The sequence below is a fragment of the Thalassophryne amazonica genome, chromosome 23 (genome assembly GCF_902500255.1).
Source record: "Thalassophryne amazonica chromosome 23, fThaAma1.1, whole genome shotgun sequence".
NCBI classification, from domain to species: domain Eukaryota; kingdom Metazoa; phylum Chordata; class Actinopteri; order Batrachoidiformes; family Batrachoididae; genus Thalassophryne; species Thalassophryne amazonica.
In genome coordinates this window covers 24,743,181-24,756,891 of record NC_047125.1, presented here as the reverse complement: position 1 = coordinate 24,756,891, position 13,711 = coordinate 24,743,181, and the positions used below count along the sequence as shown (strand labels likewise).

Genomic DNA, 13,711 nt, shown 5'->3' with positions numbered 1-13,711 from the left:
GCAGCTGTGGAATTAGTTTTTTTTTGCCTCTATTTTCTCTCCTATTTTTCCCCCAAACATTTTCATCAGTTTTCAAAAAAACAACACACTGGTTTTGATGTCGTAACTAATGATGGTCAGCAGGTGAAAGTCTCTGCACATCTGCAGCGACGTATGTTCTAAATCACAGAGTTCTAAATCCTCAAGTTACACTCTGTGTGCACTAACGTGTGACACATTTATTAATATCCTTAATTTAGAACTTTAAAAAAAGAAATCACTTTCATGAACTTAGTCGGACAATGGATCCAAGAATATATTTTCAAGTTACTGAATATCTCTTGCTTGTCCAGGATGTCGAACCTCTCACCCAGTGAGCGCTCAGATAGGCTCCAGCCCTCCTGAGTTCGGTTATAATCGATACAAACAGCACTTTACTCTGAGGTGAGGTCCATCTGTCTAGAGAAGGCATTTCTCCAGACTCTGTGCAATAAAAAAAAAAAAAAAATGGTGAGGGAAGCCACCAAGACATCCCCAACAACAATGAATAGGTCATGGTCTTGTGTGGTTGTGGAGAAATCAAAGATGGAGCAACTTTTGACTGACCTGACGATCTGCTGATCAATGGATCATTTCTGTTTTTGCATTTGTCAGTTAAAACCTATGTGACGTAACTTCTGCTTTTTAAGTTTTACTTCCTCTTGAAGTAACGGCGAGCTTCATGTTACCGTAAATCTCAATGAGCTGTTTAAAGTCACGATCGTGACAATCATTTGAACAGAATTTGTTCATGTTTGTACAGATTTTGGGGGAATTTGAAAGCGAGCTGCTACCTTTGTGGCTTTGTTTTGTTGTTGCCGACTGCCTGAGGTGAGGTGAGCCTCTCGTGACAGTCAGGTGCTGTGATTGCACTGCCACACCTTCAGAGATCACATGAGGGTGATGTCGTCACCCAGCTGTTCTCCTCCGGTTCACTTTGGCTAAATCCAGTACTGCGTTTTGCTCTCTCCTCACAGTGTTCTTTACCTGAGGACTTTGACCTCAGCAGGCTCGCAGGGTCACAAACAAAACCTGGCGTCTGGACGCGGTTGTTTATAAGGACGTCTGCGTGTCCTCAGACACCAGATTGGCTGTGCCAGAGCAGGAATCAGAACATGAGAGTGTTTGTGGTGTTGAGCTGCCTGCTGGTGTTGGCCTGCGAGGCCCAGAAACCTCACCCGTGCAGTAAGTCTCAAACCATTTCACATGTGGTGGTTGTTCTTAATCTGTGGTTATGAACTGTGTTTGGTCAATAACGTAGAGTAATAACTGAATCCTTGTGTCACACAGGGACTCCTCCTCTAATGACTGGAGACTTCACCGTGGTGAGTGTTACTTTATTTTTCCTGATTCCTACTATTTGTGAACGGAGGTCATAAAGTCGGCTCTCGTTGCTCTGTTTTTGTGCAGTCCACCCAGAATGAGAAGCTGCAGGAGTTCGCCAAATACATATATGACGGACTGGGACAGCGCATCCGCCTGCTACAGATGGGCACCTATGATAACAAGACGTTCACCTACGATGTTCTCCTGCTCTTCAAACAGGTGACTGTGCGCTTGGTCTCTATTTTCCATATGTCGCTCGACTAACTTGACAAATGGCCATAAAACATCCAAATACGACAGATAAGGTATCGGACTTAAACCCTGATGCCATCGTGCTGTTGGGCTAAAAAAGAGACAGGTGCACAAAAGACACCCGTCACAATGAAAATGCAAGTTGTTCTATAGGTGTCAGAGTCCAACTGGTTCCAGCGCTGAGCTCCCCATTCTGTTGCCTGATGGAGGTTAGAGTTTCCAACGCCAGTCCATCGCAGGTTACTTCCCCCATTATTACGGCCGGTAGCGGTTTCAAGGTGTTTTTACTGGAAGAATGCCAATTAAGTGCCTTGTTCAAGGAAAAACTCAGGTTGCGTGACCAGGAACTAAAACCAGATCTACCAGAGTAGCTCAGCACCTCTTGCACTGAGCAGTTTGGAATGCGAGACACAAGTGCAAATCTACTGGGGAGGGTCCATTAGTCCTAAGCTCCTTATATTGTTTGATGATGTATATTATAACCCCAAATTGATGTTAAAGTTGACAAATAAATGTAATACTTTCAAATAACTAACAAACCTGGTCCAGTTTTGTTAAATTTCCAAAAAAAAATAAAACCTATGATTCTGTTGATATACACATTAATCATCTTTATTTGTCCTGATGGCAATAAATGTGTAGAATTGAAAATTAACAAATAATGGTAATTCACCATAATTAATGTCTTTTTTTTTTTCTTTTTTTTTTTTACCATAAATGTCAAAACAACTTCAACATGCTCTCCTTATAGAACTAAGACTAGTGGACTTCAGGACTAGTGGGGAGTTCCCAAATAACCCCCCTCCCCGGCCCGACAGTCAAAAGCGCATAACACAAGTGCAGCTCCACTTTACTATTTACAGTGTGTAATCTATGTGTAAAGTAAGAAGCATAGCATAAAGTACTGTGAAGCATACTCACAACACGAAGATGCAATACAAATGCATGTTTTGCTACAATTGTACAGAAACGCAAGTCCTATTCTAAGGTGTGCGCAGGATCTGCGTTACAGTCGTGTCTTGGTGAGACTTGACCACAACGCAGCACCTGGCCCTTTGCAAAAAGTAGTATACATAAAGTTCATTTTATTAAGTACGCTTCGGTATAAGTATAGCAAGTATACTACAGACTGTGTACTGTTAGTATACTAGAAAGTACACAAATTTAATACTTATTTGGACTAATATATATATATATATATATATATATATATATATATATATATATATATATATATATATATATATATGAAATATATAAAATATAGTTTATAAAACGTCAACTTCAAGTCTACTTTCTCAATTTTAAGAAAAAATAAGTATACTCATAGTACACTTGAATCAACTTCTTTTTTTGCTGAGGGGGAGCATGATCAAAACTTCTGGGATGCAACCGATCACGTAGTTCCAGGATCTATATCATAATTCTGCAAGGCCCAAATCTGTGTCTGTCATATGTGTCTGTATTTGTCTGGCGAAAAACTCAAAAAATGCATTATTTCTGGCAACATGTAAAATGAGCTGAAGGTGTGCAGATTTATCTCAGTAAAACTGTAACTTTAAAGCATCACACTCGGGCCCGCTGGCCGATTTTGACCAGTTGTGTGGACTTTCGCAGATGGCTGTCAGAACATTTTGGAACTGAAATCCGACACTTTCGAATGTGCTCCAGTTTGTCATTCTAACACCATTCTGCATGACTCTGGCTGATGAGGGTATAACCACATTTTAAATCCCATTGCTCAAAATGGAGGTATTCAGCTCATGCTAATGTTAGCTTGTTAGCAGGGCGCTTTCACACTCTCACGAGCCCCACTAGCTTAGTTTATGGTAAGCTAAAAGTGGACGCTCTCATTTTGACTGAACTTCTAGCCAGTTTCTGGGGATTCTGTGTTAGTAGGCGCCCGCGGCCGACGTGTTTGATAAATTCCTGCGCAAAAAGTAGTTCCCAGATAATAGTGATATATTCCTGTGAGATAATGAGTATATCTCATCTAAATTAATTCTAAAATTTACCAGTAATATAATTAGAAAGATAACAGAAGTTTTAACAGTGGCTGTAAGAAATATTTAAGCACCTTCATCTATTATTGCTCAAGCACATTGTGGAGTTTAATGTGGAGGGGTTCAGAAATATACGTTTGGATTGTTTTGATGACCATTTACAGTTGGCAGTGAAAGACGTGTGTGTTAACTTTGTGTTAAAGTCAGAACAAGAAGCTGCACTGAAAGAGATCTATGTGGGAAGAGACACATTCTGTGTGTTGTCGCGCCAACGAGAGTGGCACGCTGAGCAGTTTCGCGAAAGTAGTCCGGCGAGCTCAACCTGTTTGCGCGAGCTATCCCACAATGCCAAAATAGCAGAGATGTCAGTCCAAAAAGAGTGGCATGCTGAGCAGGTGATGCGTTATGTGACACTAGCAAGGTTTCATGCTAATGTTAGCGCCTTTGCTCACGATGGCGGCTCATGGTAACATCGGCTTGTCAGTAGTTAAGAGGTTGAACTGTTAACCTAAAGGTTTGCAGTTCAACTGGAGGCCACAGTTTTTCAAATATTGTCCTGAAAGTTTGACTGAAGATTCATATCCTGATAGGCAACAATGATTCAATTTTCAATGTCATAGATCAAAGTCTGAAAAAAAATCCCTATCTTTAACATTGAACGAATTTCAAAAATTCATAACTCTTTGAAAACAAATCAATTTACTTTCATACAACCCCTGGCAAAAATTATGGAATCACTGGCCTCGGAGGATGTTCATTCAGTTGTTCAATTTTGTAGAAAAAAAGCAGATCACAGACATGACACAAAACTAAAGTCATTTCAAATGGCAACTTTCTGGCTTTAAGAAACCCTATAAGAAATCAGGAAAAAAAGATTGTGGCAGTCAGTAACGGTTACTTTTTTAGACCAAGCAGAGGAAAAAAATATGGAATCACTCAATTCTGAGAAAAAATTATGGAATCACCCTGTAAATTTTCATCCCCAAAACTAACACCTGCATCATATCAGATCTGCTCGTTAGTCTGCATCTAAAAAGGAGTGAACACACCTTGGAGAGCTGTTGCACCAAGTGGACTGACATGAATCATGGCTCCAACATGAGAGATGTCAATTGAAACAAAGGAGAGGATTATCAAACTCTTAAAAGAGAGTAAATCATCACGCAATGTTGCAAAAGATGTTGGTTGTTCACAGTCAGCTGTGTCTAAACTCTGGACTAAATACAAACAACATGGGAATGTTGTTAAAGGCAAACATACTGGTAGACCAAGGAAGACATCAAAGCGTCAAGACAGAAAACTTAAAGCAATATGTCTCAAAAATCGAAAAATGTACAACAAAACAAATGAAGAACGAATGGGAGGAAACTGGAGTCAAGGTCTGTGACCGAACTGTAAGAAACCGCCTAAAGGAAATGGGATTTACATACAGAAAAGCTAAATGAAAGGCATCATTAACACCTAAACAGAAAAAAACAAGGTTACAATGGGCTAAGGAAAAGCAATTGTGGACTGTGGATGACTGGATGAAAGTCATATTCAGTGATGAATCTCGAATCTGCATTGGGCAAGGTGATGATGCTGGAACTTTTGTTTGGTGCCTTTCCAATGAGATTTATAAAGATGACTGCCTGAAGAGAACATGTAAATTTCCACAGTCATTGATGATATGGGGCTGCATGTCAGGTAAAGGCACTGGGGAGATGGCTGTCATTACATCATCAATAAATGCACAAGTTTATGTTGATATTTTGGACAATTGAAAGGATGTTTGGGGATGATGAAATCATTTTTCAAGATGATAATGCATCTTGCCATAGAGCAAAAACTGCAAAAACATTCCTTGCAAAAAGACACATAGGGTCAATGTCAATGAGCAGATCTGATTTGATGCAGGTGTTAATTTGGGGGATGAAAATTTACAGGGTGATTCCATAATTTTTTCCTCAGAATTGAGTGATTCCATATTTTTTTCCTCTGCTTGGTCTAAAAAAGTAACCGTTACTGACTGTCACAATCTTTTTTCTTGATTTCTTATAGTGTTTCTTAAAGCCAGAAAGTTGCCATTTGAAATGACTTTAGTTTTGTGTCATGTCTGTGATCTTCTTTTTTTCTACAAAATTAAACAACTGAATGAAAATCCTCCGAGGCCGGTGATTCCATAATTTTTGCCAGGGGTTGTATCTGGCAGCATTATGTTGGATGGCATCTTTTATCGACTAACAAAGTTTGATCCGGATTTCATCCAGATTACAGATTGTGTGGCCATTTAAATGTAACATAGAAAAGCCCATTTAATGTATATTTTATGTTATATCTTGATCCAAACTACCCCAATCACTCTCATATTTGAAAGTGAGGCGCAGACTGGCACTCACTATGACCTGACAAAGTTTGATGTGGATCCGATTTGGATTGTGGATTTTGTGGCCATTTGAATTTAACATTGAAAAGCCCATTTAATGAATATTTTATATTATATCTTGATCCAAACTACCCCAATCACTCTCATATTTGAAAGTGAGGTGCAGACTGGCACTCACTATGACCTGACAAAGTTTGATCTCGATCCGATTTGGATTGTGGATTTTGTTGCCATTTGAATTTAACATTGAAAAGCCCATTTTGTGTGCGCTTTGCATTATATCTCAACTGAAAGTGCCTCAGTCACTCTCATTTTTCTGTAACTGATTTACCTACAGCACCAAAATTGGATAGAGGTTCCAATTTTCTGCCTGTTGGAAACCAAGTGCCAAAAAGCAATGACACAGCAGAGATAACCAATGTTCTGTGAAAATTTTTCTGAAAAAAGAAACGGAAAAAGTGGCAAAAAAAAAAACTTCCTTTCAAGTGCACAGACTAAATACATACTCCTGATATTTGATGACGTCTCTTTTAGCTTATGAAAAGTCACTTCTAACAGGACTTTGACCTTGAAAATTTTATCTAAGGTAAAAAAAAATTGTGGAATTGGAAACTTGTGTTGGTGGAGGTTTGCGCTGCTTGTTTGTTGTTGTTGTTTGTTTGTTTGAAAGACTGCATGTGAAGGTTGATGAATCCAAATGTTTTTTAACTAAAACAAAAACCCTTTGTGTCCATCAGGGTGTCATGTTTGAGATAGATGATAAAGCGCAAACCTGCCAAAAGAAGCCTTTGCAGGGCAGCTTTGTTCCCTGGCAGATCCCCCAAAATGCAAGTTTTGTGGCTCAGTCCGTCTTGGGCACCTCATCCCAACCTGGAGCCGGACTCCTGATCAACAGCTGGTATGGAACAGACTCCAAGTCTGGTGGTGAGAAAGCAAATAATGATTCTAATCCTCTTAAAGCTACAGTGTGTTGGATTTAGTGCCATCTAGTGGTGAGGCTGCAGATATTGATTTGTTACTGCAGGTTGTTAATTATCCAGTAATGGACAGATCAATGCTGTATTCCATGTTGGAATCCCGCACGCTGTAACTTCAACATGGGCCACGACTCCCTCCAGGCTTCCATATAATTGTCATTTTCTCATGTCTTTGCCTCCAGTTAAGTACTTCAGTACCGTTACTGAATACGCGTGCGTTCCCGTCTCTTCTGCCATTCACATTGACAAATTTGGATGGATATTGATAACGTAAGTTGACCCGAATCTTCCAGAACAGAGAGGTTTCAGAGGTTTTCTAACGTACTGTGAAGTGACGCCCGTGTCCTTCTGCTCACCAGCTTCTTCAACAACGTCATTGGGATCACTGACCCTCAGAAGCTCAACCCTCCGGCGTTTTGCCCGAAATCCAACACGCACTTGAAGGAGGAGCCCGTAGACCTGATCACCTTGTTGATGAACAAGCGCTGAGCGCCTCCTGTCAACTGCTTTGGGACTCCAAAAAAGTGGAGCTTCTGAATAATGTTGGTGTGGGATTCCTGTGATGCAATTCTGCTTTCAGTTTATGGTTCAACAGAACATATTTACTTTTACTGTGTGTTCAGTGAGCTGAAAATAATAGATACAGTACGGTACTGTATGTTGAATGTGTCTGGAGTAGGCTTTCTCAAAAAATGAGTGACTGTGAAAGGAGATGAGTGAGGGAAGCCACCAAGATTCCAAGATGTCTTGACAAACTCACTTGTAGAAGTTTTGTCTGCAAAATCACCAGTTGCAGCTTGATGGTGGAGTGGAACACTGGGGGATTGTCAGACACACACAAAATAAAAAAAACAGATCATGCCTAAGCTACAGTCTTCTATCAGGTGACCCTGGACTATCCCTTGGTTATGCTGCTTTAGACGTAGACTGTGGGGGGGTTCCCATGATGCACTGTTTCTTTCTCTTTTTGCTCTGTATGCATCACTCCGCATTTAATCATTAGTGATCGATCTCTGCCCCCTTCCACAGCATGTCTTTTTCCTGGTTCTTTCCCTCAGCCCCAACCAGTCTCAGCAGAAGACTGCCCCTCCCTGAGCCTGGTTCTGCTGGAGGTTTCTTCCTGTTAAAAGGGAGTTTTTCCTTCCCACTGTAGCCAAGTGCTTGCTCACAGGGGGTCGTTTTGACCGTTGGGGTTTTTCATAATTATTGTACGGCCTTGCCTTACAATATAAAGCGCCTTGGGGCAACTGTTTGTTGTGATTTGGCGCTATATAAAAAAAAAAAGTTGATTGATTGATTGATATGTCTTCAGGAAAACTGTAGTGGAAATTTCATGTTATTTTGTTTGTTTGTTTAGTTTTTTACAACAAAAAAAAAGTCCTCTGTTCTACTCCACCATGAAGCTGTGAGTGGTGATGGAACAGGTGGCTGCTATACTACACACTGTTTGTCTGTTCAGTCACAGAAGCCTATAATTCCTTCAGAGTTGTATGGTTGTCTTGGTGGCTTCCCTCACCCATCCCTCTGTTTTTTGAGAACTCCCTCGTGCAGACGTATTAACCACACCGTAACATACTGTTAGTAAGTCGTTGAGACTGATGGAAATTAAGTCATAAACATGTTCAGGGACTTGTTAATTGTTGAAGTATCCATCCCCTGATTTGTGTCAGTATCTTGTTTTCAGTTTTATTTCATTTTTTCCAATCTTTTCATGATGCATCTTGGAAGTTGTTGATTGTTGAAGCTTCTGTAATCATTTTTGATTCTGTTTTATCTTGTTATACACTCAGGGTTTGTGTGTGGATGTGTGTGTTGATTCTTATTCCATGCACCATGAAATTAGAACAATAAAGCATTTTTGTGTTTGATTCAAGAATGAATTAATTTTCATCAGATTTGTACAAATCAACACAACATTCTTTCATCTAACTGTTAACATGTTTTATCTCCGCAAACAAAGTTAGATGAGGTTATCTTTTCATCTCTATTTGGCTGGTTCTTTGTGAACAACCTGGAGGCCACAATTTTTTTTTATATATTATGAAATTTTTACTCAAGAATCATATCCTGATGAGCAAGAAGTGACTCATTGTTCAAGGTCAAAGTCTGCAAAAATCTTGGCAAATTCCTGTCCTTTAACACTGAACGAATATAAAAAAAAAAAATTCGTACCTCTGTTAAAAGATCAAATTCCTTTCAGATTTGAGAGTGTTATGTTGGATGGCATCCTTTATCAACTGACAAATCTAGATCTGGATCTGATCCAGATTCCAGAATTTGTGGCCATTTTAGTTTAACATAGAAAACCCCATTTAATGTATATTTTACATTGTATTTTAATCAAATGTGCCCCAATCACGCTCATATTTTAAAGTGGGGTGCAGACTGACACTCACTATCGTCTGACAAAGTTTGATCTGGATGTGAGCCGGACTGTGGATTTTGTGGACTTAGAATTAGTAATTAGAATTTAATGTTAAAAAGCCCATTTAATGTACATTTAGCGCTATATTTCAATCATTCTCATTTGTGACAGTGAGGTGCAAACTGGCACTCTGAATGAAGAGACAAAGATTTAGTGGATATTTGATTTTAACATTGAAAGGCCCTTTTTTATCTATTGTTTGTATTATATTTTAGCTTAAGAAAAGCTACTTCTAACAGGAGTTAGACCTTGAAAATTTTTTCAAGGTAAAAATGTGTGGAGTTGGGAACTAGTGTTGGATGGAGGGATGCTCTAGCAGTGGCGGCGCCAGGGGGGGGTTTAAGCCCCCCCCAATAATTCTGCCAATAATGTGAATAGCGACTGACATATTTGTGGATCTCAACTGCAGTTTTGCGTTGAGAATGTCTCAATATTGTCAATCAATCAATTTTTTCAATCAATTTTTTTTATATAGCACCAAATCACAACAAACAGTTGCCCCAAGGCGCTTTATATTGTAAGGCATGGCCATACAATAATTATGTAAAACCCCAACGGTCAAAACAACCCCCTGTGAGCAAGCACTTGGCTACAGTGGGAAGGAAAAACTCCCTTTTAACAGGAAGAAACCTCCAGCAGAACCAGGCTCAGGGAGGGGCAGTCTTCTGCTGGGACTGGTTGTGTAACTGAGCAAAGTGGTGAATGTGTGTGTTGGGTGATCCACCAATGCTGAATCACTCTTCACAAACAGAATTTTCAGTTTGGCAAGTTACAAATCAGAAATGTGTGTCTGTGGATCACAAAGTGCGTGTACAAATCAAAGGAAATTTGTAAATCACCAAATGTGCATTTGCAAGTATTAATGAGACAAATTAAACTCCATACTCCAAAAATGTAGGTTTCCTAAATATTTATTATGGCCACTCTTAAAACTTCACTTATCTTTATAATTGTATTACTGGTAAATTTTAGAATTGATTTAAATGAGATATACTTATTATCTCGCAGAAATATATCACAATTATCTGGGAACTACTTTTTGCGCAGGAATTCATCAAGTACGTCGGCCAGCAGCCGCGCACGAACACAGAATATACAGAAGCTGTATATTGCTGTTTGGCAAAATCATTCTAAGTGATGTGTGTGTGTGCACTGATACCACAGTGCCTAAAACATATACCGTGGTATTTCTAAAGCAATTTACTATATATTGTTCATTTCGACGACATTGTGTGGAGCCCCTCCAACTTTTACCCCAGCTCCCCATCAGCCCCCCCAACAAATTTCCTGGCGCCGCCACTGTGCTCTAGTTTTATTATCTTGTGGATTTTAACAAGATTTTGCTTTTCATTAAAAGTTAACAAATTCAGTAACTGAACAAAAGCTTTAATTGAAACTCGAGTTGCAAAAAATAATAGAATAATTGTTCATTAATAAAATGTTGTTGGCCAATGTCAATTAATTGTTTTGTGTAGTCCAAATCTTCTTTCTTTACTGCTTTCGGGCAATAAAAAAAAAAAATATCTTTGGGTTGTGGAGGTGGTTGTTGGTTTTGGGAGAGACCCATCAACATTTTCTTACATTTTGTGAACCACACAAGTGACAGAATAATCTCGTGAAAGTACATTTTAAAAATACATATTCTTTGAAATACATATATTTAGTCTCACTTTTACAGTATTACATTAGTCCACTTAAATGTGATCAATGGGAAAATGTGTTTAAAAATAAGTGTATAATTTTCATAACTGAGTGAACGTTTACTTTATTCAAAAGCAACACAAGTGTTGTATCAACTTTTTTTTATGATGGATCCAGAAATGCGCTCCATTAAATGAGACTTTTTTGTTAAACATGTTTTAAAAGCGTTTACAAAGTCTATATATAATATATATATGTTTCATTCGTACCATATTTTAGACCCACGAATAAGCAAAGACCATATGAAAACATATACTTTATGACGGATTTTTTTTTTTTTTTGGCAGATGCGCAGATTAAGAGGAAGTAATCATTCTTCCGAACATGCGCAGAACCGAGCGGGTTTCCGGTTCGAGTCGGGCCGTGACTTGATGTTTTGTTTAGCATTTTATTTATTTCATTTCATTTAATTTCATGTAATTATGAAGTATTTTGGAAATGGTAGTGGCGCTGTTTTTTTTTTTTTTTGTTTGTTTGTTTGTTTGTTTTTTTAAGTTCATCCAAGAGTGGAGTTGATGCTGAGTTTGACGGGTAAGTTAAGTTAACCAGCTGGTTACACTGTGCACGTCGCTAATTTATGTGTTTTATTATGTCATGTACACCGCTGGGTCAAACATTACTTTCTAATTTTTGTGAGTGCCTCTAAAACCGTAGGTTATTTGATTAATAATTCTGGAAGTTGTCTTTGCGCACTTCTGTATTTGCGCAGTGGGAGAACACACACACACACACACACACACACACACACACACACACACAAAGTTTAAAGCGCATGCGCCGTGTTTTATATTTTTAACTAAATCAATAAGTTGAATTAGATATTTAAAATCAAAATAAATAAATTTGAGAAACAGGGAATGTAAAATCAAGATTTGCGTAGGTCTAACAGGGGTCACACTTTGTGTAATTTTACATATTGTTGTACAATGTGTGTGTACATATATATATATATATATATATATATATATATATATATATGCACATTGCATAATCAATATGGCACTAGGATATTAAGTGAGGGTTTTAGGAAGATGGTGTGAATATACATAACCTTAGCTATAGACTAACAGTATTTAATCACTACTGACAGTTTTGTGTTATATCTTGATTTATGTTATTCTTTATTTTATTAAGGGTTTTTGATACCATTTAACATTCCTTTTCATTGGAAACTTTACAATATTTGACTTTAGGAGATTATCTTTGTCATAAATAATAATAATAATGATCTATATAATAAAGGGGACTTGGCCTCTGTGTGTGTTTGTGTATGTGGAGCCTCAAGTGAAAGCTGAAGCTGACTTTCATCCTTTGGCATACTTATGTATTTTTTAATGAGGATTCAAACTGTGAAAACGGAAAGGTGATGAGACCGATATTTTTAAGAGAAATTGGTCATTTTTAGAGAATAACACGCCTGTTTTATGTATCACTTTCACAATAAGAGTCTGTGTTTCAAAATAAGAGCCTTTGAGGTTACTGCAAACCTGACAGAATTCATCAATCTGTCCACCCTGTAGATACAAATCTGAGCAGTTTGTGTTTGCATGTGACACCAAAGCCAGAATGAAGATGTTCACACTCTGGACAAAACTGCAGGATTGTGTGTCAGCAGTGTGTCACACAGGCATCTGCACTCAGTAACATAAAATGTGGATGAATGCACAGTCTGTCCTTTCACTTGGTCACATTAAATCATTGATGTAAGTTAGAGGTTTTCCTGTTTGTTTTTATGGGGGCTTATTATTAGTTTTATGCTCCTGATGCTAATTGCATTGTGCCACTGCTGATGTAAATTAATAATAATAATAATAACAGGAATCATATGTACATAGCACTTTCTTGATTTCTATGTATTTATTTTTATGATCTCCTCCAGAGTGTCATGTGCACGATTATCAATAGCCATGATTATGTGCACGTGCTGAGCAGCGAGCAGCAGTGGGGTTCCAGCCATGCGGCGGTGCAGGACAACTCGTCCGGTACCGTACAGGGTGTTGGACAAGAAGTGCAGCGGTAAGATGAAGGTATGTATTTTGTTGTCTCCACCATCTAAACCTGCTTGTCTGGTTGAACTCCCTTTCCGCTGTGACGTACACGACCGCTGTCACGGGATCTGGCTGTCGTCTGAGCACTGTGTTGCATAAATTGTAGTGACGGTAAATGTTTTGTGATGCAAAATGTTGAGAAATCCACTTACCCTGCCATTTTATTAGGTACACTTTGGTAATTCTCGGTGGCATAGATTGAGCAAGGTGTTGGAGACATTCCTCAGAGATGTTGGTCCATATTGACGTGATAGCAAAATGCAATCACACATTCAACGTTCAACCACATAACTGCCACTGGATCTGTTGTCCTTTTTGGACCATTCTGAGATGGTCATGCATGAAAATGTCATTAGATCAGCATTTTCTGAAATACTCAGATGAGCCCATCTGGCACCAACAACCATGCCTTGTGGAAAGTCACTCCGATCCCCTTTCTTCCTCAATCCGATGCTTGTTTTGTACTTCCACAAGTCATCTTCACCACATCTAAACGTCTAACTGCATTGAGTTGAAGTGGCCAGTGAGTGTATGATGCCTCCTCTTGAATACATGAGTTATTTTCCTTTATGCACAATTTTCACGTCTTGATATAG

General features: G+C 38.7%; 1 protein-coding gene across 2 annotated transcripts; it reads left to right on the top strand.

The window, feature by feature from the left end:
• Positions 1 to 1,047: 1,047 nt before the first annotated feature.
• Positions 1,048 to 7,533, top strand: LOC117504759 (ependymin-like). 2 transcript variants are annotated; one of them, XM_034164257.1, is made up of 6 exons: positions 1,048 to 1,203; positions 1,309 to 1,343; positions 1,429 to 1,563; positions 6,702 to 6,878; positions 7,117 to 7,211; positions 7,301 to 7,533. In XM_034164257.1, exons 1-6 carry the CDS (start codon positions 1,134 to 1,136, stop codon positions 7,428 to 7,430), a joined length of 642 nt encoding a protein of 213 aa, XP_034020148.1. In that variant the 5' UTR covers positions 1,048 to 1,133; the 3' UTR covers positions 7,431 to 7,533. The 2 variants fall into 2 exon arrangements, with proteins under 2 accessions (XP_034020148.1, XP_034020147.1); XM_034164256.1 differs by having other exon boundaries at positions 6,702 to 6,888; positions 7,124 to 7,211.
• Positions 7,534 to 13,711: the final 6,178 nt, after the last annotated feature.

Excerpts from the sequence above, each read along its gene's own strand:
- LOC117504759 (XM_034164256.1), top strand. The coding sequence starts at position 1,134 with ATGAGAGTGTTTGTGGTGTTGAGCTGCCTGCTGGTGTTGGCCTGCGAG. Across the intron at positions 1,344-1,428 it reads TGACTGGAGACTTCACCGTG|TCCACCCAGAATGAGAAGCT; the intron begins GTGAGTGTTACT and ends GTTTTTGTGCAG. Across the intron at positions 7,212-7,300 it reads TTTGGATGGATATTGATAAC|CTTCTTCAACAACGTCATTG; the intron begins GTAAGTTGACCC and ends TCTGCTCACCAG.